At 40.1% G+C, this 27,014-nt stretch overlaps 1 protein-coding gene across 5 annotated transcripts in view; it reads right to left on the reverse strand.

Annotated features, from left to right (window-relative positions):
- Window positions 1-16,971: 16,971 nt before the first annotated feature.
- NPNT (nephronectin) overlaps window positions 16,972-27,014 on the reverse strand; it is an 80,246-nt gene continuing 70,203 nt past the window's right edge. For 4 of the 5 annotated variants that reach the window (XM_082729189.1, XM_082729187.1, XM_082729188.1 and 1 more), the window contains 2 exons: window positions 21,117-21,373; window positions 16,972-19,785 (listed from right to left, as the gene is read on the reverse strand). In XM_082729189.1, coding sequence (XP_082585315.1) covers window positions 19,675-19,785; window positions 21,117-21,373 — 368 coding nt within the window. In that variant the 3' untranslated portion in view covers window positions 16,972-19,674. The remainder of the gene's footprint in view (window positions 19,786-21,116; window positions 21,374-27,014) is intronic. The other variant, XM_082729190.1, reaches the window with a different exon arrangement.

The raw sequence follows: 27,014 nt of genomic DNA on the forward strand, positions 1-27,014 counted from the left end.
GGGTGATTGCATGTCCGTGATTACATTGCATTTTATTTTAGTACTCATCTTGCTGGCTCTCTCTGTCGCCCACTTTGAGGAAGCGAGCAGTCATGGAGGGGGGAGCCCCCTGCAGCGAGGAACGGTGGGAGGCCTCCAAGAGCTGAGGCCGGCATCCAGGCAGCAGGAACATGAGGTGGATTCAAGGAGTTGCGTTCTGCCAACAGCTACATGGGGTTGGAGGTAGCTCCTTCCGCAGTGGAGTCTTGGGTGAGAGCACAACTCTGGTTGACATTTGCCACCTTGTGAAGCCGGCTGTTCCGTGCCTCTCCTCCCAACTCACAGAAACTGTGACGATAAACGGGAGCTCTTTCGGGCTGCCAAGTTTGTGGAAATGCTGTTGGATGGCAAGAAAAAACTGATATAATCTACTTCTTCTTATGGTGGAGTAACTGTCAGTCATGGGTGTCAGAGGAAGTCCATGAAAAGTCAAATGAGCAGACAGGAGCACAGATACCTCAAGTCGCAGAATGAGGGTCTAACTCAGACCAGGACCTATTCCGTGCGGAGACATCAGAAGGTCTGGAGCTACAGAGCATTCACGCCCTCAGACACCAGACAATACTCATCACTATGTTCTCAGCATGCTTTGAGACGACATTGGAAGAAGTCCATTTCCCACATAGTTCTTATTAGACCAAAAAGATACCTTTAAAAATTAACCATCATGCAAATGTAGGAAGCGTTGGTACATCTTTCTCATTCCTTGCAACAAAAGACAGAGGGAAAACAGAGGTTCAAAGTCATTATTTATCTTTGTTAGCGGCATTATGTGATGTGGGGAATTGAAAGTTAAGAGGGAAGAGAAAATTACTTAAAGCGAGTTCTTTTCACGCTATTTTGTTTTCTGCCTCTGGAGCATGAATGCTCCAGGTTCATGGTGCTGCCAGGAGCAAGGGGTCCTTTGGAGCAACCCAATATAGCTTGAAGGGGCTCTCAACAGCCACCAGCAACAAGGAGAGAGGGGGTGGAGGCCGAGAGAGCCCTGACCCAGATCGCCTTCGGTCAGAAGCAGTGCTGAAGGTCGGGAGGAGCCCTGCTAGCTCTTTGGGAGAGGCACATGACCATTTGGAGCCTCGTTTGGAAACCAAAGTACAGCCTCTCACTCTAGGTCTCCATGTTTCATGGCAGCTTGAACTGACTGGAAAGGATGGCCTGAGTGGGGAGTAGAGACTCATCGTAAAGTTGAATCTGCTAAGGCAGAATCCACTGGGTTGGAAGAGTGATCTGGGGGTGGGGGTTGGGGTGGCCCCCGTGCTTGGAGTCCAAGGGCTCCGCGAGCCAGGGGCGCGAAGCTATCCTACGTGTCCAAGGACACACAAGGACCGCTCACTCAAGTCACCCCAGGGAGGGTCCACACCACCTCCTAAATGATTTTAACCTCTGCTGAAAACCCTTCTTTTATTCAATGAACACCAGCCCGGCTAAAAAGTGACAGCTTTCCAAGCATAGTAAGGCAAATGTTTTGGGGTTTGTTTTGCTCGTTTTATTTTCACATATTACCCACAAGTCCCGGACATTTTTGGTATTTTATGGAGAATTCTCTCAGCATTTAATTCTAAACAACATAATGTTCACTAACATTTAGCAGCTTTAAGGAGTGGCTGGAATGAAACACCATTTTAAAGCAAACCCAAAGTACTGCACTTTGGTTATCAGAAGGGCTGCACACAGTCATTTCGAGATACAGTCGCAAGTTCTTTTTTCCAACACTGACATTGGTCTGGCCACAAATTTACCTGATTTTCCACCTCTTATATGGCCCATAGGCATTTTGCCTTCTGAGGTAAGCTTTCAGAATAAAGCTTACTTATCTACAAGGGCATCTGAATGTCTCCTTTAACTTCATCGTGATAATACTTTACTGAAAACTTAGAAGAGAGGAACTGGAGTCTGAAATGAACTGAGTCCCCCAGATCTATGACTTCTGTTAATGCCCACTGCTAATTACCCTTCAGGTGGTCCCAGAACAACCGGGAGGAAGCACCAAATTTGTTGCCGGGTTGGGATCGAAAAAGAAAGGTTCCTATTGGCCTGGGCTTCCCTCTATATATTTCTGAAAGACTACCAACTACTCAGGTCTGGCTTTTCTGAGAACCCAACCTCGTGCATTATTACACCCCAGGCCTCCAGGGAATGTTTCCACGGTTCAGTGGAGCAAGTGAAAGAAAGGAAAGAGGCCAGCAATTACAAACGGATCGTGAATCATTTCCTGCAGCATAATAAGACTTCTGGAGTCCCCAGAGGGCCTCTCTAGAGAGGCAGTCCAAAGTCCCAGAGAAACAACTCAGTGTTTCTGGTTTATCCCTTCCATAGAATATTATGAAGAAGGTAGTAGGAGCGTGTTCAACTTCAGGGAAAGCTATTCATTAAGCGATGCTAATTATAGGCCTTTACCTATAGGTTTGGATAGCAAAGGTACAAATAAAACCAAAAGTCCTAGAGGATGCATACCAAAGTAGTAGCAATGGTTATTTCCAGATTGAGATAGGCGTCTTCTTCTTTCTCTTCCTCCCTTCCTCCTTCGTTTCTTTCTCCTCTCTTTTGGAATTTTCTCAATATTCCACAATCAGCAGTTACAATTTTTGGCAATGCCAAAAATGTTCAATGAGTTCTCTGAGTGCAACTAAGTGAGTGTTCAGACCTTGAAAGCCTCTTCCTGCTCCCCGGTTGGATGACAGACAGCACGGCCTCTGTGACTTGCCACTCTACCGCTCTGCTATAGAGAAGAGAACGTTAAAGATCAGTCCTGGCGTTGAGTCATGGTGCCTGTATCTATTATCCAAGTGACTTTCGGAAATGTGGTTACTCAAGGACCCTCCGATTCCCTGTTTATAATTTTACTTATGCTCAAGCGCTGTGGTCAAACGAGGGAATCATCGGCTAGGCGGCCAAGTAGGCTAGCAAATGCCAAAGAATGTGGCAACTATCAACGCTGTCCCATTGTGACCTCTTATCCTCCTCTCCTCGCTGTCCTCACAGGAATACAAGAGGACCCAAGCTATATAGCAGGATGAATCCTTACGAGTGGGTTCAGGGCATGGGGAGGTGTTAGTCATTCATTTGGACATTCGGTTGAGCCTCCGGCTCTTGGTGTTGGCTCAGGTCGTGATCTTGGGGTGGTGGGATCGAGCCCTTGCACGGGCTCTGTGCTCAGCAGAGTCTGCTTGTCCCTCTCCTTCCCCCCTAGCCATCCCCCAGCTCATATGCACTCTCTCTCTCAAATAAATAGATAAAAATCTTGAAAAATAAATAAATTCTCCTAGTTGTCTTCAACAACGTCTCTTTCCCAAGCCCGCATTAAATCAAACAGGCTTTCAGAAACACTATCTGTGAAACATGAGCGAAGTGGTGCGGAAAGGGAAGACTGTCTCTGAGATACCCGAGATGTAGCCAAATGTAGCCACTGGCTCCAGTGATTGAGAATAACAACATCAGGCGCCAAGCAGCTCATCAAAAGCCAGGTTCTCTGAAAATCCCCAGGACGTCCCTGTATGAAACTGGTCCTCTGCCTGGGGTTAGGCAGGACACAACCATATTAATAAAAATTGCAACCCAGAATCGCCCTTTGACAGTGTAGGAGTGACCCCAATAAAGAATATTAACATAAATGAATAAGCTTCACTGTGAAAGGGAAAAAAACATAGATGCATCTTGCTTGTTCTTCCTATGTCCATTCCGTGCTTTCTCCCAATGCAGAGACAAGTTCTTTTATACTTAGAAGCTATTGACAGAAGCCCTGAAAACGTGTTCAAGGACAGGTAAGAAGTATAGTGTCCACCTACTTGACCACACAGACAAATGTTGGCAGCCCTGAGGATTTTATGTTTTTTAAAGAAAAATTACAGAAACTGAGCAATAAAAACTCCTACATCCTTCACCTAGATGCACCGGATGTCAACATTTGGCCTCATTTGCTTTCTCACTCTATGCTTTCATATATTTACTGTGACTGAACCATTAGAGCAGAAGTTGTGAATCTTATTGTTTATGAGTTCTCCTTCATTAACCTGAAATTGGTTCCCCAAAAGACTAAAAAAAAAAAAAAAACCATTGTTGCCGGCAGTAATTATATCTATATCCTTGGGTTGCAATGAGGATTCAGTCAAACAGCACGGAAAATGCTTTATAAACTGTATGTTTTCTATGTGAGCCCGAATATTATTATTCATAGTACCAATGGAATAACACTAACTCAGGTTCTCCTAATTCGGAATTAGACCTAAAGCCATATTGAACCTCTTTAGGGATTTGGTGGTGCCCGCAGCAGTACAAGGGTCGGTAGATGCTCAATAAACCATTAGTGAAGGCAGGGAGCCTCTGTGCATCGCCCTCAGCCTGAGCCCCCATCTCCAAAGCGGTGGTTCTCACTCAGGAGTCGGCATCCAAATCCCTTGGGGCCGTCCAAATCCAGATTTCGGGGCCCCACCTCCGGCATTTGACTCAGTAGATCTGGAGCAGGCCTGGGAATCTGCCTTCCTAACAAGTTCCCTGGTGATGCTGAAGCTGCTGGTTCCCGGAACTTTGAGAACCCCAGGCTGCAAATGGCGTGGCAAAACTGGGCAGAGGAGTTCCCAGGGCTTTGCATGTGGCTGAAAGCAACGCTCTAAATAAAAAAGCTTGGTTCTCTCCAGTCGTGCTTCAAAACACTAAACGAATACACAAACCACTCAGGGATTCTTGTGACATGTGGATTTTGCTTCATTAGGTTTGGGGTGGGCTCATGATTCTGTTCCTGAAAGCACACAGGTGAAGCTTTTGCAGCCGGTCTGCTGACTAAGCTTTGAGCAACAAGGCTGACAAGCACAGCTCATGGCTATGCATTTGATTGCTACTAACGAAAAAGGCTGTTCCCTATTTATTCCTAAATATCCCAAACTTCCTGCTTCCAGCCAGTGTTCAGATTACTTGGATGGTGAGTTCAACCCTGCAAGAACCGAGGTATATTTAGTTGTTCTAATTACATTACTTGATAATTAGATTTAAATGGGCTTACAAAAGTACATATGATGCAAAAAGGGGAAAAGTTTCTGCTCTGCATTAGTGGCTCTTGCCAACCCAAGGGAAAAAACGCCTTCATAAGAGGAGTACTATTGGCCCATCATTTACAATGCCTGCTGAATTAAATCATCACCCTCTCTCTTAACTTTACATTAAAAAAAAAGTAATCCCTCAAATTTTGCATTTTTTGAGAGTTCATGAACATTTTATAATACTTTCTATTTGGGCATACACCATTTTTTAATGCATTTATTGACTGGTTACTAATATGAACTCAAACAAGTATGCAGTTGCCTTTATACCGCAGCCAGTCAGGATTTAAGACACAGTTGCCATCCTCAAGTCTTAACCTTCAGAGAACAATGCCTCCAGGAGGTTGGTCTGAAGACACTCAGATTCCACCAGTCTTCAGGTGTTCCATAGTTATGCAGGAGAGGCAATGCAGTCACTTTCAAGTTTTTTCTGAAGTCATTACATGACTCTTTCCAAAAAGGTTTTTCTCCTCGTTCTCAGTAAATGAACACACATCCTTCACGAACCTGCTTCAGCCTCTCTTGTACAACTGGTTCAGCCTGCCCATGGTCCAGGGACTAGCTCTAATTTCTAGCATGGAAATGGTCTCGCCTTGTGCGACCCCACAACCCAGCTGAATCCCCCAAAGCCAGTCACACTCACCTACTCCTAGCGGGCCTTTGGGAGGCTGCACCGTGCACCGTGCACCATGGGCGGGGTCCCCCCAAATTTTGCATTTTTTGGTTGGTGAGGGATGGAGGCAGAAGAGTTATTTCAGAGGTAGAGCTATTAAAGTTTGTCAATGATGTAGATACATCAAAGTAAGTTTAGGGACATGGCAGACTTTAAGGATGAATGGCCTTGGTAAGATATTGTTTCCATTCAGAGAAGAGGTGATTAGCAATGGGGAGCAGGTTTGGGGAGGATTAATAATGAACACCTAATACAGTTTGGACTTGGTAAATTTGGGGCTCCTTGGACTTTTCCAGTAGTAGATTGCAAATATGGGAGTGTGGCTCATGGAAGCCAAGGGAGAAGACTTCCAGGAAGTGGGTGCAGCAGTAACCATTGCCACGTGCTTCCTGGTGTAATGATACGTGTGGATTGAGTGATGGAATATATATGTGGATTAAGTGATGTTCTAAAGAACAGTGATGTTAAAAGTCAGAGTTAAGGAGATGGTAGTGGGAGTAAGGCACTGGATGACTGGAAAGCACTTTTCTCCTGGAAAGCACTCTTTCTAGAAGAGTCGAAAATGGAAAAGAGTAAGGAAGTTTAATCTCAAGACGACACACCCCAGAATCACCTGGAGAGTTTGTTATTAACTTAGATTTCTGGGCTCCCCCCCCCCACCACCACCACCAGAGCTCCTGAATCTTGGTTCAGATATGGAGTCTGAGAATCTGTGATTCTAATATGTTCCCAGTACTGATGCTGCTAGGTCCGTGGGGACTGCTGTTTGGAAATCATTGATTTAGAATTATTGATTTAGTTCAGGCTTTTGCAACTTTGCACAGTTGACATTTTAGGCCAGATAATTCTTTGTCGTGTGGAGCTGTCCTATGCTTTCTAGGGTATTTAACAATTTGTGACAACTAAAATGTTTCCAGGCACTACCAAATTATACCCATAGGGTCAAATTTGCCCCCAGTTGGGGACCACTGCTTTAGAGAATTCAACACATCTGAAAGACACTGTCTGTGGGTAAATCCAGAATATCTGAGGTAGTTTGATCTGGGAAATAAAGATAGGCATGAGACAATCGAACAGAGCTTCTGGTGTAGTAATCTGTGCTCTTTGAAATTAAATTCCAGATTATGAGCGAGGGCTCAATTATCAGCTTTTGGTGAATTAACCCCAGAAAATCAACTTGGAACTAATCTCCACTCTAATTCCAAGTTGTTTTCAGGTTTCTGCCTCCTGGAGCCCTGAAAATCCTATCTAGTAAATCATCCTCAATTCATGAATGTGGCTTTGTCTTCTAAAATATAGGCTTCCTGGATCCCTGCCTCAACTTTATTTAAGTGCACTCAGTTATGACTTCCTTATTCTGAAGGCCCTACCATTTGTTCGACAGACCAATATTCTGCACCAGGTTAGCAAATTTAAATATTCCATGCCCAGAAATGTTTTCTTTTGTTTCTTATTTGTGTCATATGGGCAACATATGATTTATTCTTGTGTTTTTATCCAGTCAATCTCTTCCTTTTGACTGGGGTGTTTACACTATTTATATATAATAAGATTATTTTTAGAGGTTGGTTAAATTTACCAACTTGCTCTTTCCTCTCCATTTGTCTCTTCTGTTTGTTGTTCTTTCTCCCTTTTTCTGCTACAGTATTTGAAAATTAAAACAAATATTAAAATGAAGCATACCTGGTGTAAAATTACCCGTTTTGAAGTGAGCAATTCAGTTGCATTTACTACACACACAGTGTTTTACAGTCACTACCTCTGTGTAGTTCCAAAACATTCTAATAATCCCAAATAAATCCTTTACCCATTAAGTGGTTATTCTCCATTTCCCCTCTGTCAACCTCCAATTTACTGTCTGTTTCCATTGATTTACCTATTCTGGACAGTTCATATTAAGTGGAATAATAGAATATGTGAACTTTTGTATCTGACTCCTTTCACTTCACATGATGTTTTTGAGTTTCATCAACACTGTAGCATTCCATTTAATGACTGAATAACATTCTATACATGGATGCACCCTAATTTGCTTATCTTTTGTGAGTGAACATTGTGGCTCTTTTTATCTTTTAGCCTATTAATGAATATGAAAATTTGTGTAAAGTATTTGTTTAAATATCTGTTTTCGATACTTTGAGTATATATGCAGAAGTGGAATTTCTGGGTCACAGAATGATTCTGTCTTTAACTTTCTGAGGACCTGCCAAACTGTTTTCCACAGTGGTTGTACCATTTACATTTGCACCAGCAATATCCAGTTTCTCTGTATCTTCATCAACATGTAACTTTCCATTTTCTTGATTACCCCTATTTAGTGAGTGGGAAATGATACCACACTGTGGCTTTAATGTGCATTTTCTGAATAACTAATTGGGATACTGTGATTTATAATATATTTTGGTCCTCCTTCTGTTCTGGCACAGAGCTCCTAAAATACTTGAAAATTCTTAATGAGAGCGTTAAAGGTGTCTTTTGTCATGTTACTGAGATGACTTTTGGATCACATCTGAGGATAGGGGCTGGTTGCCAGGAGAACCAACAGTGTGATTAGAGGGTTGGAATATTCCTTCGGTCTCATCCCCCTGATCTCCAAGGAGGGGAGAAGGGTGGAGGTTGAAGCAATCACCAATGGCCAATGATTTAATCAAGTTCCCCATGTAATGAAGCCTTATAAAAACCCTAGAGTACTGAATCTGGAGAGCTTCCAGTTTGGCAACCATATGGAGGTGTTGGGAGGGTGGCAAGCCTGGAGAGGGGGGGCAAAGAAGCTTCATATCCTTTCCCTAGACTCTCCCCAGGCATTTCTTCCATCGAGTTGTTTTTAAGTTATGTCCTTTTATAATGAACTGGTGAACCTATAAGTAAAATGTTTCTGAGTTTTTTGAGTTGCTGCAGAAAATTAATCAAAGCCCAGGAGGGGATTAAGAGAACCTCTGATTTATAGCCAGTTGGTCAGAAGCGCAGGTAACGGCCTAGGCTTGCAACTTGTGTCTGGCACAAGGTTGGGAGGGGAATCTTGAAAGCTGAACACTTAACCTGTGTAATCTGACGTTTTCTCCAGATAGATAGGGTCAGAATGAAGTTGAATTCTTGGACACCCTGCTGGTCTCCTAGAATTGTTTGTTGCTGTGGGGAGCACTTCCCCCCTACCCCCTGCCACACACACATTGGAAATTAAGTCTCAGAAGACCAAAAGACTAAATATGCTGAGCACTTTCTCATGTGCTTATTGGTATTCATATGGATCTTTTTTTTAGAAATGCTTATTAAAATCCATTACCCATTTCCCATTTATTAAAATCCATTACCCAATTGGGTTGTTTGTCTTGGTGAGTTATAAAAGTTCTTTATGTATTCAGGATACTAGACCCTTTAAACAATTAGCAAATATTTTTTCCATTCTGTGAGTTGTTTTTTCACTCTCTTGATTCTATCATTTAAGGTATAAAATGTTTTAATAATCATGAAGTCCATTTAATCTATTTTTCTTTTATTATTCATGATTTTGGTGTCATAGCTAAGAATTTATTGCTTCATATGAAGATCATGAAAATTTACTTATATATTTTGAGTTTTATGGTTTTTTCTCTCTCATTTAGGTAATCATGTTTTAGTTAATTTTTGTAATGGTGTGAGTTATGAATCTAACTTCATTCTTTCTCATGTCCTACCATTTATTGAAAAGACTATTCCTTCCCCATTGAATGGTCTTAGAACCCTGGTCAAAAAGTAGTTGACCATAGCTATGGATTCACTTCTGAACTCTGTTGTTCCAGTCCATATGATTGTCCTTATGCTAGTACCATGCTGTTTTGATTACTGTGGCTCTGTAATAACTTTTGAAAATGGGAAGTGTGAGTCTTCCAACTTTGTTTTCATATTCAAGATCATTTTGCCTATTCAGGATTCCTTTAAATTTTTTATCACTTTGAGCATTGGTATTCCAATTTCTCCAGAAAAAGTCACTGGAATTGTGATCGGGATTTTACTGAACATACAGATCACTTTTGGTAGTACTGCCATCTTAAAAATATTGTTTTTTAAATCCATAAACGTAAGATGTCTTTTTATTTATTTAGGTCTTATATTCTTTCAGCAATGTTTTGTAATTTCCTGTATACAACTCTCTTACCTCCTTGGTTAAACTTATTCTAAGCTATTTTATTCTTTTGGATGTTATTATAAATAAATTTTTTTAAAGTTTTCTTTTCATCTTGTTCATAGCTGATGCTTCAAATATCAACTGAGTTTTCAGTGTTACTCTTGTGGCCTGAAAATTTGCTGAATTTGTTTACCAGCTTTAGTGGTCTTCCTATAGATTCATAGGGTTTTCTATTTAGAGGATCATATCCTCTACAAATACAGGTAGTTTTACATCTTGCTTTTCAATACTTTTTATTTCCGGTCTATTTGCTTTAGCTAGAACATCCAGGAAAGTGTTGAATGTTTGATTTACTTATTTTCAATCACCTTTGCATTCCCAACATAAATCCCTGTCATGATGTATAATTGAATAATCTTTTTAATGTGTTGTTGGATTTGATTTACTAGTATTTTGTTGAGAATACTTGCAGCTATATGGGATATGGGATGTTGGTCTATATTTTCTTGTGATGTCTTTATCTAGTTTTCATATCAGAGCATTATTGGCCTTATAGAATGAGTTAGGAAGTGTTCCTCAATCTTCTATTTCTTGGAAGAGTTTGAGAAGATTTCATGTCAATTCTTTAAATTTGGATAGATTTCACCAGTGAAGACATTTGCTACTGAACTTTTCTTTGCTAGGAGGTTTTGATTATTACTTCAGTCTCTTTACTTGTCGTAAGTCTGAGATTTTCTTTCTTTTCTTGAATTCTTTTTGGTAATTTGTTTGTTTGTAGAAATGGGTCCATTTCATCTAGGTTATCTGACTTGTTGTCATACAATTGTTTATAGTATTCTCCTATCATCTTTTTTATTTCTGTAAGGTTGGTATAATATCCCACTTTCATTCCTGACTTCAGTTGTGTCTTATCTCTCTCTCTCTCGTTTTTTTTTTTTTTTTTTTTGTTAGTCTAGCTAACTGTTCTTAAATTTGGGTTTTTTAAAAATATTTTTTGTTGATACTGTGTGTTGTTTTTATTTTGTATTTCATTTATCTTCGCTTGAATCTTTATTTTCCTTATGTTAGTTTTTGAGTTTAATTTGCACTTGTTTTTCTAGTTTCTTCATGTAAATTGATTTGAGATGTTCTCTTTTAGTATTTACTGGTGTATACTGCAATAAGTCCCTCTGAATGTTGCCTTAGTTTGTGTCTAAGACTCTGCATATGATCTTGGTTATCTTATTTTTTGGTATAAAATAGTTCAGAGTATTCTCTTCTAATCCTTTCTACTTCTGTAAGGTCAGTGATATGTCCCCTCTTTCATTTTGATTCTATTAAGTCTTTTTTTCTTGTTCAGTCTAGGTAAGTGTTCATAAATTCTGTTCATCTTATGAAAGAACCAACTTTTACTTTCATTGATTTTCTATATTGTTTTTCTGTTCATTTTTGTCTACTCAAATCTTTATTTTCTTTCTTCTGTTTATTGTGATTTAATTTGCTCTTCTAATTTTATAAGGTTGCAGTTTATATTATTGATTTGACATCATATTTTTAATATATTTAATATGTTTAATATTTTATAATAACATATTATATATTATATGATTGTATTATATATTTATATATTTATTATATCATATAAATTTATATTGTGTTATAATATACTATAATAAAATAAATTTTTTAATATATTGAATATGAAAGAAAATATTCTATTTACAAATAAAAATGTCCCTATATGCAGTGCTTTAGCTGTAACCCATAAGTTTGGGCATATTTTGTTTTCATTTTTATCAGTCTCAAAATACTAATTTTTCCATGGTTTCTTCTTTCATCCATTGATTATGATCATGTTGTTTAATTTTCATATATTTGTAAATTTCCCTGTTAATGATTTGTAATTTCATTTCATTGTCATTGAATAACATATTTTGTATAATTTCACTATTTTTACATTTATTGATATTGTTTTATAGCCTAACTTATGGTTTGCCAACATCTCTGTGCACTTGAGATAAATGTATATTCTTGTTATTGGGCAGAGTGTTCTACAGATGTATGTTAGGTCTGGAAACTTCTAGTTCCTTGTTGGTCTTAAGTCTAGCTGTTTTATCCTTATTGAAGCTTTATCCTTCTGTTCCTCAGACTGGATGATTACAACTGACCCCTTTTCAATCTGATTCTTCTCCCAGCTCAGATCTGCTGTTGAATATCTTAGTGAATTTTTCATTTTAGTAATAGTACTAACTATATTCAGAATATCTGTTCTTTTAAAATATGTGTCTATTTATTGATATTCTCTATTTTTAAGACCCAAATATTTTTTGAAAGAAAAAATGTTCTTAGTAAATTTTTGTGAATGTAGATCTTGCAACCATGGGACTTTAGTCCTTCTAATGGTGAATGTCGACAGAGATAGAGGCCCTGTGCTCCTCCATATAAGAGCATTAAGCCCCTTTACTCAAAGTGGGCCCCCAAACTTGGTGGGCATCACCTGGGAGCTGGTTAGAAATACAGAATCTCAAGTCCCACTCCGGATACACTGAATCAGAAGCTGAATTTTAACAAGACCTTTAAGTGATTCCCATGCACATCAGAGTTTGAATATCTTGGAACCCACCATGCTTTCAGAACCTTTGAGGTACCACATTCTATTTTTCAGAATGGTAATTTAGCATTTATTTTCTATAACTGGATAAATGTCCATCTTCCTCTCTAGATTGCAACCCCACAAAGGGAAGTCAGCTTACCATTGTATACAAGAGTCATGCCCATAGTTAAGTGCTATAAAATCTGTTAAGGAAATCAGTGAACTGGACCCTGGAATCTCATACTTATCTGCTTCTTCCAACCCCCAATCTCAAGTCGGTTTCAAAAGAGGTTTATCTTCTTAGTTAACATACTCAGAAAACCTGAGTTTTCTTGGATCTCCTAAGGATCATTCAGAAACATCTCTGAGATAAGGACACCAGTTCTGCTTTACCTTTTGCTTTAAGTATTCATTTAGCTAAAATTTGAGATTCCCAGCTGATGAGTGTTCTCTATTAGAAAGAAGCCACTGAGCATATTTTTTATAATTCTGTAGGAGAACAATTTTTTTTTGCTAATATTTTATAGAAGCATAGTTGAAACACAATGTGATACTAGTTTCAGGTGTACAACAGAATTGTTGTCAAAAATTGTGATTTTTGACAATTCTCTATTATGCTCATCACAAGTGTACCTACCATATGTCACCATACAACATTATTACAATACCATTGACTATATTCCCTATGTTATAACTTTCACCCTCATAATTTATTCATTCTGTAACTGCCCTTACCTTTCCTCTGGCAACCATCATTTCTCTGTATTTATGGGTCTGGTCCTGCATTTTGTTTATTCACTTGTTTTTCAGAGTCCACATATAAGTGAAATCACTGTATTTGTCTGTCTCTTATTTCACTTACCATAATACCCTCTAGGTTCATGCATGTTGTTTTAAATGATAAGATCTCGTTATGGCTCAGCAGTATTCCACTATACATATGTATGTATATGTATACACACAACACATCTTTATCCATTCATCTATTTATGGACACTTGGGTTACTTGCACATCTTGGCTATTATAAATAATGTTGCAGTAAGCATAGGGGTGCACTTATCTGCCACCCTATTTCTTCTTTATTGGAACATTTTGACCATTTACATTTAAAGTAATTATTTATAGGTATTATAGCAATTCTGTTCGTTGTTTTCTGGTTGTTTCTATAGTTCTCCTCTTTTCCTTTCTTCTCTATTCTTTCTCGTGATCGAGTTTCTGTAGTGTTATGCTTGGCTTTTTTTCTACTTTTGTGTATCTATGATAGGTGCTGGGTTTGTGGTTACCATGCTGTTCATATATAGATAAATAGCATCCCAAGTATATTGCAGTCTATATTCAGTTGGTTACTTAAATTCAAACACATTCCCCCAATTTTTTCTATTCCCTCCTCCATGTTTTATATGCATATGTCATATATCTTTTTTATTCATAATTTTCTTACATCTATTTATGGCCTTTTCCACGTAAAGAGCTCCCTTTATTTCTTGTAAGGTCAGCTTAGTGGTGATGAACTTCTTAAACTTTTATTTTTCTAGGAAACTCTTTCTCTCTCCTTCAATTCTTTATGGTAACCAAGAATATTCTTGGTTATCGGTTTTTTCCTCTCAGCGCTTGAGTATATCATACCACTTCCTTTTGGCCCACAAAGTTTCTGCTGAAAAATCAGCTGATAGCCTCATGGCATTTCCCTTGTAACTTTTTGCTTCTCTCTTGCTACTTTTGAAACTTTCTATTATCTTGGATATTTTAATTATTATGTATTGTGGTGTGGACCTCTTTAGTTTCATCTTTGTTGGAACTCTGTACTTTCTGAAATGGGATGTCCATTTCCTTCCCTAGGTTAAGGAAGTTTTCAGATGTTATTTCTTCAAATAAGTTTCTGGCCCTTCTCGTCTGTCTCTTCTTCTGGGAACCCTCCAATGCAAATGTTCACTCTCCTTATATGGTCCAGGAGATCCCTTAAACTTATCCTTATTTTAAAAATTCATTTTTCAAAAAAAGAAAAAAAATCTTTCTTTTTGCTGTTCAGCTTGGTTGCTTTCCATTACCCTATATCCCAGAACACTGTTCTGCATTTGCTAATCTACTGTTGATTCCCTCTAGTGTATTTTTTCATTCAATTATTGTATTGTTCAACTTCAGTTTTTTACATTTTGTATGTTTGTTGAAATTCTCACTGAGTTCCTCCACTCCTTAGTCCAGTGAGCATCTTTATGATCATTACACTCTTTATCTGGTATATGGCTTATCTCCATTTCATTTACTTTTGGGGGGGGGTTGTCTTGTTTTTTCATTTGAACCATATTCCTCTGTCTCCACATTTTGCTTGACTTTCTGTGTTTATTTCTATAAATTGGGCAGAACAGCTACTTCTAAACTTGAAGGATTGATTTGTGTACGGTCATCCCATGTGTAGACTATGTATGCTTGATAAGTTAGGTTTGCTAGAACAGTGGCTGGCATGGGCTGGGAGGTCCCAGGGCATTCTCTGCTGGAACTCCCCAAGGGGGATGGCCAGAGCTGAAGTGGGCATGCATTTGGGATGTCCCAGGGTTCTCCACCCAGAGGACATGTTGGCAGGACAGCAGAAGCTGAAGTGGATGCAAGCCAGTGTGGTTTGAGGCTTTCTGCAGAGAGAGCTCCCTGCATGGCAGCTGAAGCTGAGGTGCAGTGTGGGCCATGGGGTCCTGGGATGCTCCACACATGGGACACCCTAGCAAGTTAACTGGAGCTGAAGTGGTATAGGCATGGAGTGTGCTGGGATACATTTTACCTGTTACTTTGGTGAGACAGCTAGAGGTATACTGAATGCTGACTAGGGATGTCCTATTGAATGCTGTGCTGTGCTGGGGCTGCCTTGGTGTGGAGCTGCGGGGGCTGGTGTAGGCTAGGGGCCCAGGGCTCCTGATGTGGGAAGCTGGCTTGTGCACCTGAACTGTTTTCATCCATTCTACCAAGGTGGATTGGGATTGTAAGCCATGGCACTCACTAGCCCCTCCGACCAGTGGAAAGTTCCAACCACTCTCCTATCAGTTGGCAGCATTCTAAGGCTGGATCTTTTGTTCTTTTTGTTTTTATTTAAATTCCAGTTAACATACAGCGTAATACCAGTTTCAGGTGTAAAATTTAGGGATTCAACACTTACATGAAACACGTGGTACTCATCACGAGTGCACTCCTTAATCCCCCTCAGCTATTGCACCCATCCTCCTACCCACCTCCCCTCTGGTTACGATCAGCTTGTTCTTTATAGTTAAGGGTCTGTTTTTTAGTTTTCCTCTTTCTTCCCCCCATGATCATGTTTCTTACATTCCATGTATGAGTGAAATCATATGGTATTTGTCTTCTTCTGACTTATTTCGTTATGCGTAATACTCTTTGGCTCCATCCCTGTCGTTGCAACTGGCAAGATTTCATTCTTTTTGATGGCTAATATTCCTGTGTGTGTATGTGTTACCTCTTCTTTATTCATTAGTCAATGGACACTTGGGCTGTTTCCATGACTTGGCTATTGTAGATAATGCTGCTGTAAACATCAGTGTGCATGTATCCCTTCAAATTGGTATTTTTGTATTCTTTGGGTAAATCTGTAGTAGTGGAATTACTGGATCATAAGATTGTCCTATTTTTAACTTTTTGAGGGACCTCCATACTGTTCTACAGAGTGGCTGCACCAGTTTGCATTTGCACCAACACTATAAGAGGGTTCCCCCTTCTCTGCATCCTCGGCTAGGGCTGGATCATTTGTATACTGGTTGCTTTTTTTTAAGATTTTATTTATTTGACAGAGAGAGACACAACGAAAGAGGGAACACAAGCAGTCAGAGTGGGAGAGGGAGAAACAGGCCTCCCGGTGAGCAGAGAGCGGATGCAGGGTTCAGTCCCAGGACCCTGGAATCATGACCTGAGCTGAAGGCACATGCTTAATGACTGAGCCACCCCCATGCCCCTACTAGTTGCTCTTTTAAACTAGTGTGTCTTCTGTGTCTTGGGACAGGAAAATTTGTTCAGGGTCCCTAGTTCTAACCCTCTCCACTGCAGTTTGCAGTGCCAGAATGGGGAGTTCCTCTCATTTTGTCAGGACGACTCACTTTTAATCCTGCACGATTTCATTAGGTTCGTTTCCTTATAGTTGTTTTCTCCATCAGGAAAGGTTCCTGGAATATGAGTGAACTACTATAAGTTAACAAAACCAACACTAGTAAAAGACTTTTTGCTTAGAATTCATATATATTTATTCAGCTGATCCTGACTTCCCATGAAAGGCTAATGTTTAAGACTAATGTTTACAACTAAGTGAGATACAAGAAAACAAAGCAATTTGCCAAGGTATGACCTGTTGCTATAGTGATCCTCAGACCCCTTTCTCTGGGCATGCTGATAAAAAGGTCTCCCCTATTTCATAGCCTAGAAAACATCCTGGTGTGGGCAGCAGTTTTGCTCCCAGTTTTCCAAAAAGTAAAAGATGACGTTTGTGAAACTTCAAGCTACTCTAATATTCTCCCAATCAAAAACAAAACAAAATGCCAAACAATAACTGACAATAGGTATCATTAACAGTGCTTTTATTTACAAAGAATTATTTTTATTTGGCTATTTGGAAAACCACTAACATTTTTCACTTTAGAAAACATTAAATAATAAACAAGATGTTATACAGTACTTTGGATAACTTCTGTCAACTTAGTGCAATGTCGTTATTGGCACCTAAAAGTGACATTTTCCATGATTTCCCCCTTTCCTCTTCAGTTGTGCAGTTATAGGACCACAAAGGCAATGAATCATTAAAAATGGATCTAAAGCCCTGTTGCCTGGCCCCTACTTGAAAGCTCACTGCTTTACATCCTGCTCCGGTCCTGCCGACCAAGTTAAATGACAAAAGATATTCTGTTATAACTACTTCTCAAGCCCCCTCCCCCCACCAAAAAAAAAAAACATTTTGCGTAACTTGGGAGATTCCAATTGACAAGAGAAAGTGAATTACAGTGATTCAGTGAAGCAAGGATCCGGACAGTGACATGGAGCAGAGGGCTCTTTCCCAGGGGCCAGGTTAAGTAGTCACACACATTGCAGAGAGAATGCATCAGATAAAAACCTCTAAATCTCTGTTCTTTACTACGGTCTCTTTGAAAACTTGAAATATCCTCCACTGAGCAAGTGAAAGGGTTATACCTTTACCATGGAAAAAAAAAAAAAAAACTGAATCCTACTGCATGAGGATATTATTAAGATACTAAAATAATGTCCATCATACTCTATTAAGAATACAAGTTTGTTGTGTTTTTGTTTTTCCTGTTTGGATCCTGCTAGGTTTGCCATAGTGAGATCTTGAGTGAGCTCTGCACTTGGTGGGCTTTTCCCGTTTTGGTTCTCCTCCATTAGGGGCCAAGAGGTAAATGCCTAAATTAGACCCTGGCCTCGCCCAAATGACTCAGAAGATTTTCCTTACAGGGTAATAGGATCAAAACATCCTTTGGAAGATTCTGTAATCTGTTACTCTGCCTTGACAAAATAACATCTTTAGCCTTCTTAAATAGATTCTTATCTGATCTTTTTAAAAAGCCTCAAAAAGAGAGAAAGAGAAGAGAAAGAGGGAGAGAGAGAGAGACAGTCACTTTTTTTTTTTTTTCCCTTAAACAAAGGATTCTCATTTAACAATTGTCCCTGCCAGGAAATGCCCCCTTGCACTCCAGTCTAGGCCTGTTTCCTCTCGTTCCATTCTTAGCACATCTGGAGAACAGCTGGTCACCATCCTCTCTGTACCAACCATTCATACACTGGAAAACCAGCAATGGTTTGCCCTTCAGTCTCCTCTTCTCCATGCTGGATAATCCCAGTTCCTTTAATTTTTCATCATAGATCTTTTTTTCCAACCCTTTAATCATCTTTGTGATTCCTGGCAAAAACAGCAGAAAATATTTTGATTACCTCATCAGAAATGGAAGAAAAGGTTCAGGAGTAAGTTGCCCTAGAAAAGTTGTATATTTTAAAATATTTTTTAACATGAAGGTAAAATATCCAGGGAGGAAATGGAGGGGGGGGGTTCCTAGATCCTAGAGTTCCAATCTTGTTCGCTTGCTCTGACATGTGTGTGAATCCCCACAAAATGCCTCCAAGCACAGGACTTGCCTCCAATCCCATTCTGACAAGACAGCATGTAAGTCATAATTCAAGACCTAAATATATATGGACTTAAAAATTAGTATGAAAATCTGTTCCAACAGAGCTTTCCCCATGCTTCCCCTCAGCCTTCCAGAAACAGAATCTTTTTTTTGAAACAACCAGAACTTTTACAGAGCTTTTTACAAATTACCAAAGAGAGCCATGTTATTGTGAAAACTGTTGGTTTTAAAGCATAACCTGAAACAGTGAGGGTTTTATATGGTAACTGCAGTTTCCTGTCTACCTGAATGGTTCACTATCCTTTACAGTGATTAGACTCAAGGCCATGAAAACTTCATCCCTCCACTACCACACTTGACATCTCTTCTGATTTTCTCTTGCTGCCCAAATAAGGTCATGGAACTGGATGACATTTCACTGGGTAGTTTTTAATTCAAGAGATCACAAGCTGCCTTTCCCCTTGCAACTAGAGTCTGTAAATATTAAGAACACCTAACTACTTAATATCAATAGCACATTTACACAAAACACAATACTAACGAGGGATTACGTGCCCACTCTACATAACTGTCTTTAAAAAAAAATACAGATAACGAGAATAAATGCATCTTGAGAGGTTACACACCCTTCTTTTATAAAGTGAATGGCAGTAGAAGTCAGAGTTCAGGTCAGGCCAGAGCTAACAAGGGAAGGGGAGAAACCAACTTCACAAGCACTTTGTACAACATAGCTTAAAGGAAGTCAATACTACTCATGGTACAACACTGAACAGATAACAGAGCGGCCATTTGCACGGATTTCTTTTGAAAACGTCTCCCATCATTTGCTACTACTGCAAATGCCTCCTAACTAGGACGGAAGATAGCGCGCGCGCCAAAGGCCTTCCTAAAAGAGCCTCAGGCTGGAAGGTAACACCCAAGCTGGCTTGGATGCGTCTGCAGGGGCCCCGCGTATTTCAAGGGGGGTGTCACCGTTTGCTGGAACTGCACAAAAGCAGGCCACGGGTGTGGGTCCCCCATCAGACTTTCTCCTGACCCACTGGCCCGTTCTTCTCCCAGGCCTGACAAGAGGGAGGAGAGGACAGGAGGTGAAGACCGGAAACAGAGAAGAGCAACAGGGAATTCATTGCTAGTTTGGAAGCCGCTGGCGTTCTTCAGAGCAGTGGCCTTTTCTCAGGCTCACATCATCCAATCCGATCTCCCCCGTGTGGCCACGCCTTTTCTCCCCTCTGAAGATGACCTGGGGAGAGAACGCACACCCGTCAAGCTTCCTCTGCCCCTTCCCGACCAACGTCACAGAATAAAGGCAACCCTCCCCACAAACCGAGGGGTGCACTTACTCAACAGAAGGAAAAGACTAGAACATGACCCGTGTCACCTGAGGCTTGCCTTTTGGTAGAAACTCCAGTCATCAGTCAACTGGTCATCAGACCACATCATTCAGAAGCGGTTACTCTTTTAAAAAAGCCATCCTGGGTGACAGGCTGCTTCCTTCCATTTAGGAATGCTTACGAAGGAATGCTTACACCATGCCAAAGATGACCAAGGTTAGGAGTAAAAAAATGAGATGGACTCTAGAGGTGTAGGAATCAGAGCCGCAGACCTGGGAGACAGTAATTGCGCAGCCCATCCTAGGCGACCGCTCTTCCCTCCGTGGGTTGAGCCAGCTTTGCTGCCTAAAATGAAGTCGAACTGAACGCCACAATCCAATCAAAGCGCTGTTTTGCTTATATAAACCACAAACACTTTCTTGTATTTTATTTTCTGTAGCGCATCTTCGCTCTTTTGGAAACAGAAACCTTTCTATGCTGTAATTTGAAATGGCTTTATTTTTCCAAACAGTATTTTTTTTCAAAGAGCAAAGCAAATCCAAGACAGATGAAAGCTGTATCCCCTTTAATGCAGTTTCTAGAAACCATACCTAGAGTCATAGCTGCAGAATCTCCTAATAGCAAGTTTTATGAATATGTATGAGCATAAAGATGCTTTTCCCAAAACATTATTTCATTGCTACCTGTGACTTGATTACTTAAGATGAAATTTATATATGCAATCAAAGCTTTTCCCACATCCTGTCCGAATAGAATAGAACTTCCCAAGCATATTGTTCTCGGTTTCCACCCAAGGCTGCTTAACTATGATCTGTGAGGCAAAATTAGACTTTAAAGAAATATTTCAAAAAAAAGAAATAACCAAAAAAAAGACAAAACCCTTTAGAGTGACTCTGAAAAGTAAAGGCATTGCAGAAAAAGGAAAAGCAGGTACAGTTAAGCTCACCACCCATTCGAGTTAACTGTTTTTAATTCCTGAATTTTTTTTCATGAAAAATGGGGCTTTCACTGGGGGCGGGGAGGGGGTGGTGGTGGTGGTATCGCAGGCGGCAATGAAGAAGGGAAGCGCAGTGGCAAGGAGGGATTATAGGAAGAGAAGGGAAATGGAGTTCTCCTTCCCAGAAAAACACAAACCTTTGTGCCCCAATGAGGAGAACGAGGCTTCTTCAGATGCAGATCCTAGAGTTCTCCTATGAAAGAAAAACCTCCCAGGCTCTGCCTCCTTTTCGGTTCTACTTACGCTCTTGACGTCAGCCCCTCGCAAGGTGATGTGTGTGTGCCTCCAGCCACGGCCACCATTCCTGCCCCACAAGGCCGCTCCGTGGGCACCGTGTTTTCTCACAAACACCTGGAGCGCGCCGGAGTGCAGCCCCGTCACCTTGTGCCTGAACGACAGGCAAAGGTCCCCTGAATGCATGAGGTGGCCAAGAGGTAGCACCAAGCGAGCGGCTTTTCCCCCTGGGCCTTTGGCTCCCGACACTGTCAGATACTGTCCACCTGGAATGGGAAAAGCAGGGCTGTGTGTGTACGTGCCGACATCCCTTTCTAGCACCGACAGCATCAAGGCAGGTTTACTTGGAATAAACTGCAAACTGAGATCGTCATTTGTACAGAATTCCAGATTTTTTAAGAGAAGTTAGGATTTAGGTCTAGGCCTCCCTCAAACTCTATGCATTGTGTTTACAGAAAATATTTGGCTCAGGGAGAGTGCAAATTATGTCCAGGACACCATGATCAGGAATCCTAACACGAGGACTACTTCCTGTTGGGATATGAGCAGATATACAAAGGCAGACACAAGCTCACCATCTCTCAATCCTCACCAATGTAGGTTTCTGCTGTCAAGCTGGCTGGCCGGTTGACTCTTAGTTACCAGGGAAAATTTTCTATGGGGATAATTAACCTCTAAGCAGTAGAACAGAAGTAAATCTAAACGGGCACTAGATATGTTTGTTCTTTCTTCTTCTCTCTCTTTTTAAAAAAATCTCTAAAGCAAGAAGTTCTCCTTTGAAAAGGTCTATTTGCTATGCTTCTCACACTGGAGAGTACACCTAGCCCCAAGAAGATGCAGAGGTGTTCTGGAAACCTCTACATCTTCCTGGAGCATTAACTTTATTGTGGGTAACTAGTTTAAGACACTTTTACATCAAAACAAATTTATAACATTACATATAATATAAATATTTTTTTACATATGCACGTACCCAAAATATGAAGAACAACTTTCATTTTGGACAAGTCACTTTGACGATGTCCTCAGATCCCTATGGCTGCAGAGTCTGTGTCCCCCTATTGTTAGATTAACCACCACTGCAGTGTGGGGGAGGGGGCAGAGGGTTGTTTAAGCAGCAGTGAGGTCGGGGATACTGCTTCTCAAGAGAGGGAAAGTAGGGAGTGGTATTTTGAAACTCCGTCCATGTGTACATGACCTTCCCCCCAGCTGTTTTATTAGAGCTAACTGGAAAACAAGGTTCCAGCACTGAGTTATCCCTAAGAAATATGTACTTGGAATGTTAAACACCTGTACCTGTTTTGGTAGAAATGCTACTTATTTCTCAGTTAACAGATACACCATCCTTTCTTTCTTAGGCTTTGTATAAAACATGATAATTTGGGGGAGGACTTATTCTTCAAGTGACTTCTCTAATGAGTCCCCTTTGAGCATTCAAAGGACCAAAGAGGTAATCTGTGTGTACTCTGCCTGCACCAGGCTCGTTAGCCTTTCTACCGTGAGCACTGTTGGCCCTGCTAACGAGTCTTGAGAGGAACACTCATTTGGCTTGTTTTGCCTCTGCAGAAGCTAAGGCTTGGGGAGGTGAAGGCACCCAAGGTGTCACCCTGCCAGTGAGGGGCAGGGTCATGGTTTGAGCTCAGAACTGCCTGACCCCCTAATTCAGCCCTTGTTGCTCTCAGACTGGAATCACTGGTTTACAGGTTTCTGTCCCCCAGGAGACTGTGAACTCGTTGAGGTCAGAATGGAACAGTACATCAAAAACTAATGGTATCAACTGTATGGTGACTAATGTAACAACAACAAAAAAGAAAACCTCAGCTTTCCCCCCAAACCACCCCATTTTATATCCTAGCACATGGTAGGGCTTTGATGTCATTTGCTGAATAAATAAGGTTCTAAGAATATAGAAAAAAACTGCAGGGCAATAGGTCTTTGAGGCATGTACTTGACTCACTGAATACACAAAGAATTTCTTCCTCCCCCACCCTGTGCCCCATTGAACTAATCCAAACAATATTTTGGGCCAAAACATTTAGATGGGGCTTAAATGTCTCCCTGTAAGTCAGCTTTGAATCATCACAGGTATTTAGGTTAAGACTAAGATATAAGGTATTACAGTTAACCTGAAAGTTTTAAGAAAACAAGGATTACCTTAAGACCCTGCAGAATGTATACTCATACCACTATGGCAGACATGCCTGCAAACAACCTAATAAACCAAGGCATCCTAATAGCCAAATAGTCCTTTTGTATAGATACTTAAAACTAAAATGTAAATCATGATAAATGAGGCTATAACAGCTCTTTCTCTGTGGGCACCAGGTTTTAGTCTTACCATAAAGAATTTTCTCCCTTTTTAATAAAAGAAAATGTTACAAGGATGGAATAGTAGCTAAGGGAAAAACTGACCTAGCACCCCGAATAAGTTACCTATTAAATAAAAAATTTAACTTCCGTTCCAAAATACTGGTTTAAATATAGAATTATATTAACTATTTTCATGGTTTCAGTTTAAAGCATCGCAATATCTAAAGTTTGTTTTTGTAGCATTTATTATTTAACAAAACAAAACAAGACTTGCCAGAAAGTTAGGTGATAAAATTTAACTCTGTACTGGCTGGTGCCCTTACAATTTCAACTTACAAAGAGAACAACATAATGTCTATTACTTTACATGTTAACTGTGTGGTCATAAAAAGGAGGGGGAGTTTTGCAGTGATTTTTTCTTATATTTTTGGCCTAGATGAGAAACCAGCCCAGGTAGAACTAAGATCATTATGGTTTGCTGGTATTTATATCTCAAATGCAAAGACCTTATTTTTTTGTTTTTTATGAGATATAATACAGCAATGCTCACTGCAGGAAAAGATAAATAGAAAAGCATAAAGAAAATTTAAATATGCATGATCCCAAAAGCCAGAGATAATTACTAATGTTAACATTTGAACTTCTCCTATGTATATCCATGAATACGAACACACATGAGTATAAACATTTTTTTCAGGGTAATAACTTGTTTTCATTAAATGTATCTGTCATTTTTCGGTGTGAGACATTTTTCATAGCTCCAAGTATGCCATTAATAATTTAGCCAATTTCTTATTGAAGTCTCCAAATTGTTACTTTTTAATTTTATTTTTCTTTTGTAACTTCAAGTTTTTATTTAAATTCCAGTTAGGTAACATATAGCATAGTATTACTTCCAGGAGTAGAGTTCAGTGATTCATCACTTACATGTAACACCCAGTGCTCATCCCAAGTGCCCTCCAAATTTTTACTTTAAGATAAAAGTACCGGGCGCCTGGGTGGCTCAGTGGGTTAAAGCCTCTGCCTTCGGCTCAGGTCATGATCCCAGGGTCCTGGGATTGAGCGCCGAATCGGGCTCTCTGCTCAGCAGGGAGCCTGCTTCCTCCTCTCTCTCTCTGCCTGCCTCTTCTCTGCCTACTTGTGATCTCTCTCTGTCAAATAAATAAATAAAATCTTTAAAAAAAATCATTAAAAAAAGATAAAAGTACCATTAAACAATAAGAAAAGCCAAAAAAAAAGTTGCAAAACACAAAAGGGACTAAGTTCTCTTTTTATATAAAGAACTTAACAAATCAATAAGAACACACAAAATAAAGGGCACCACAGGAGAAGAGTAATTATATGAAAAGATGGTCAACTTTTCACAGTAAGAGAAAATCAAACTAAAATCAAAAGGAGACACCTTTTCACCTATAAGCTTGGCAAGGATAAAAAACAGTTTAATAAGATTTATTGGGGATGGCTCTTAAATATTACTGGTGGGAGCACAAATTGCTGTAACTGTTATGAAGGACAACTGAGAAAACTATCAAAATTCAAAACACAAATTCCGTTTGACCTAGCAATTCCAGATTTAGGAATATCCCACAGATAGATTCAAGCATATATGGAATGAGACATGTACAAGGCTATTCACTGCAGCACGGTTCTCCTGAAATACAGGGTGGTACATCTGAGAAGGAATGGAGAAACTACCATAAAGAAGAATGAAGGTGCTCTTAAGTACCAACACAGGACAATGGCTAATACTATTTTAATGCTAACTGTGGCCAGGCATTGCTTTAAAAGCCTCCCATACGTTTTCTAGACACTATTATCTCCATTTCAATAACTTGCTCAAGGTCAAAGCTACTGCATGCTGGCACTAGCTTCCAGCCCAAGCCTTCTGGCTGCAAAGTCCACATGTGTTAACTCTTAGAAGATATGATCTTTAAGTGACAAAAGCAAGGTACAGAGCAGGGGCAGAAAAATATATCTCTGGAAAGATAACCAAGAAACTGATTGCATCTGGGAAGGGTGACGAGGAGCCAGGGCTGGGGGCTGAAGCTTTTATTTTTTCACAGTTGGTTTACTTTTCCATTTGTGTATTTCAAAATAATGTTTAATGCTGCAACAGACATACTTGCATGTACAAACCAGCCTGCTTGCTACATATTCTAAAGTGAATAACTTGTAGCTGTCAGTAGCAGACACAGCACTGAGTCAGTTTCCTTTAACCCTGATCCCCAGAGATCAGGGTTTCAGGAAAAGGGCCCCCAGGGTCCAGCCTTGACATTTACAGAAGGGTGTGTCTTCAGGGCGTCACCACATCTGTCAGCAGCGCAATCTGCCGCCCCTTAGAGGCATGTATTAATTTCACTATCTCACCATGAAGTTCAAGACCATGCACATTAAAAATCAGTCACAATTGTGAAAATCCAAACATATGTTCCCTTACAAATGGCACAGTCTAGATAGAAAAAATGTTAGCTTGGTAATTAGATAATACACAGAAATAATTTATTAAACTGGTTATTGTCTTCTCTGGTCTTAGCGTGTGATATACACACACTCAGATCCCTAAACTTCCTAGAAGGAAAACTGGCATTTTTCATGATAAGCCTTATTAGTACTTTTCCAACAGTATCTGGTTAGATTTCCCCAACACATTCTCAAAAGCTCCTTCCCAGTTCCAGCCTGACGCATGCCATGTCCTCCCCTCTGCCATCCTTTTGTCTTCCCATCCTTTCCCCTAACTAGAGCCTGGCTGCTCCGCAATCTCTTTGGAAAGACGTGGGGGCATTCCATTCTGACTCAGGCTCTCAAAGGTGGTGTAGCAGATTTTCTAATCCAACACTTACCCAGTGCTCAAAACAACATCTTGCTACAAGTCACCCAAAAATCTCTCCACCAAAGGAGAGCTCCCTATCGCCCTGTCATCCTGTTCTCTTTTTAGACAGCTCTGATGACGGGCAAGTTCTTTCTGGGAGTGAACCAGAACGGATCTCCCTTTAGCTTTTACCTGCTGATCTGACTTCTCATCCCCTTGAGGTTCCAGAATAGCTGTGAAAGACGTTGTTCGTCAAATATTTGGAAATCAGTCTTGCTCCATTATTTCTTCTCCAAGCTGAACATTCTGGTTTCTTCGTTTTCCCACAGGCTTTGGAATACCTTTCCAACTAGGTCGTGTTCTTAGAAGTGACCTACAATTATCTCTGTTCTTCTCATATAGAAAGAACCCACCAAGTAGATTTGTCATTCTGGGAAAAATATTCTATTTCTATGGAAATGACCCAACTCTTTAGCAGTGATGACAGAGGTTTCCCTCATACTGTTTTAATAATTACTTGCTAAAACAATAAAAGCTTTCACCCCTCTTATTTGAGTAACTTCCCCTTGCATCTTAACTATCAGCAGAAGGGAAGAGGGGAAGGGACGAAACAGAAAGAATGGCCCCCTTCCAGGGGCCAGAGACAATAATCAAGAGTTACCGAGTCACAAAAATGGCCACCGATCCTTTCAATGCATTCTTTGCTACCATTGCCAAATGACTGCTTCCATTTTTTTTCTTTTTCTTTTTTCTTTTTTTTTTTATTTTGGTCTACCATTCTATTTCTA

The sequence above is a fragment of the Mustela nivalis genome, assembly GCF_964662115.1.
Source record: "Mustela nivalis genome assembly, chromosome: 4".
Classification (NCBI taxonomy): Eukaryota; Metazoa; Chordata; class Mammalia; order Carnivora; family Mustelidae; genus Mustela; species Mustela nivalis.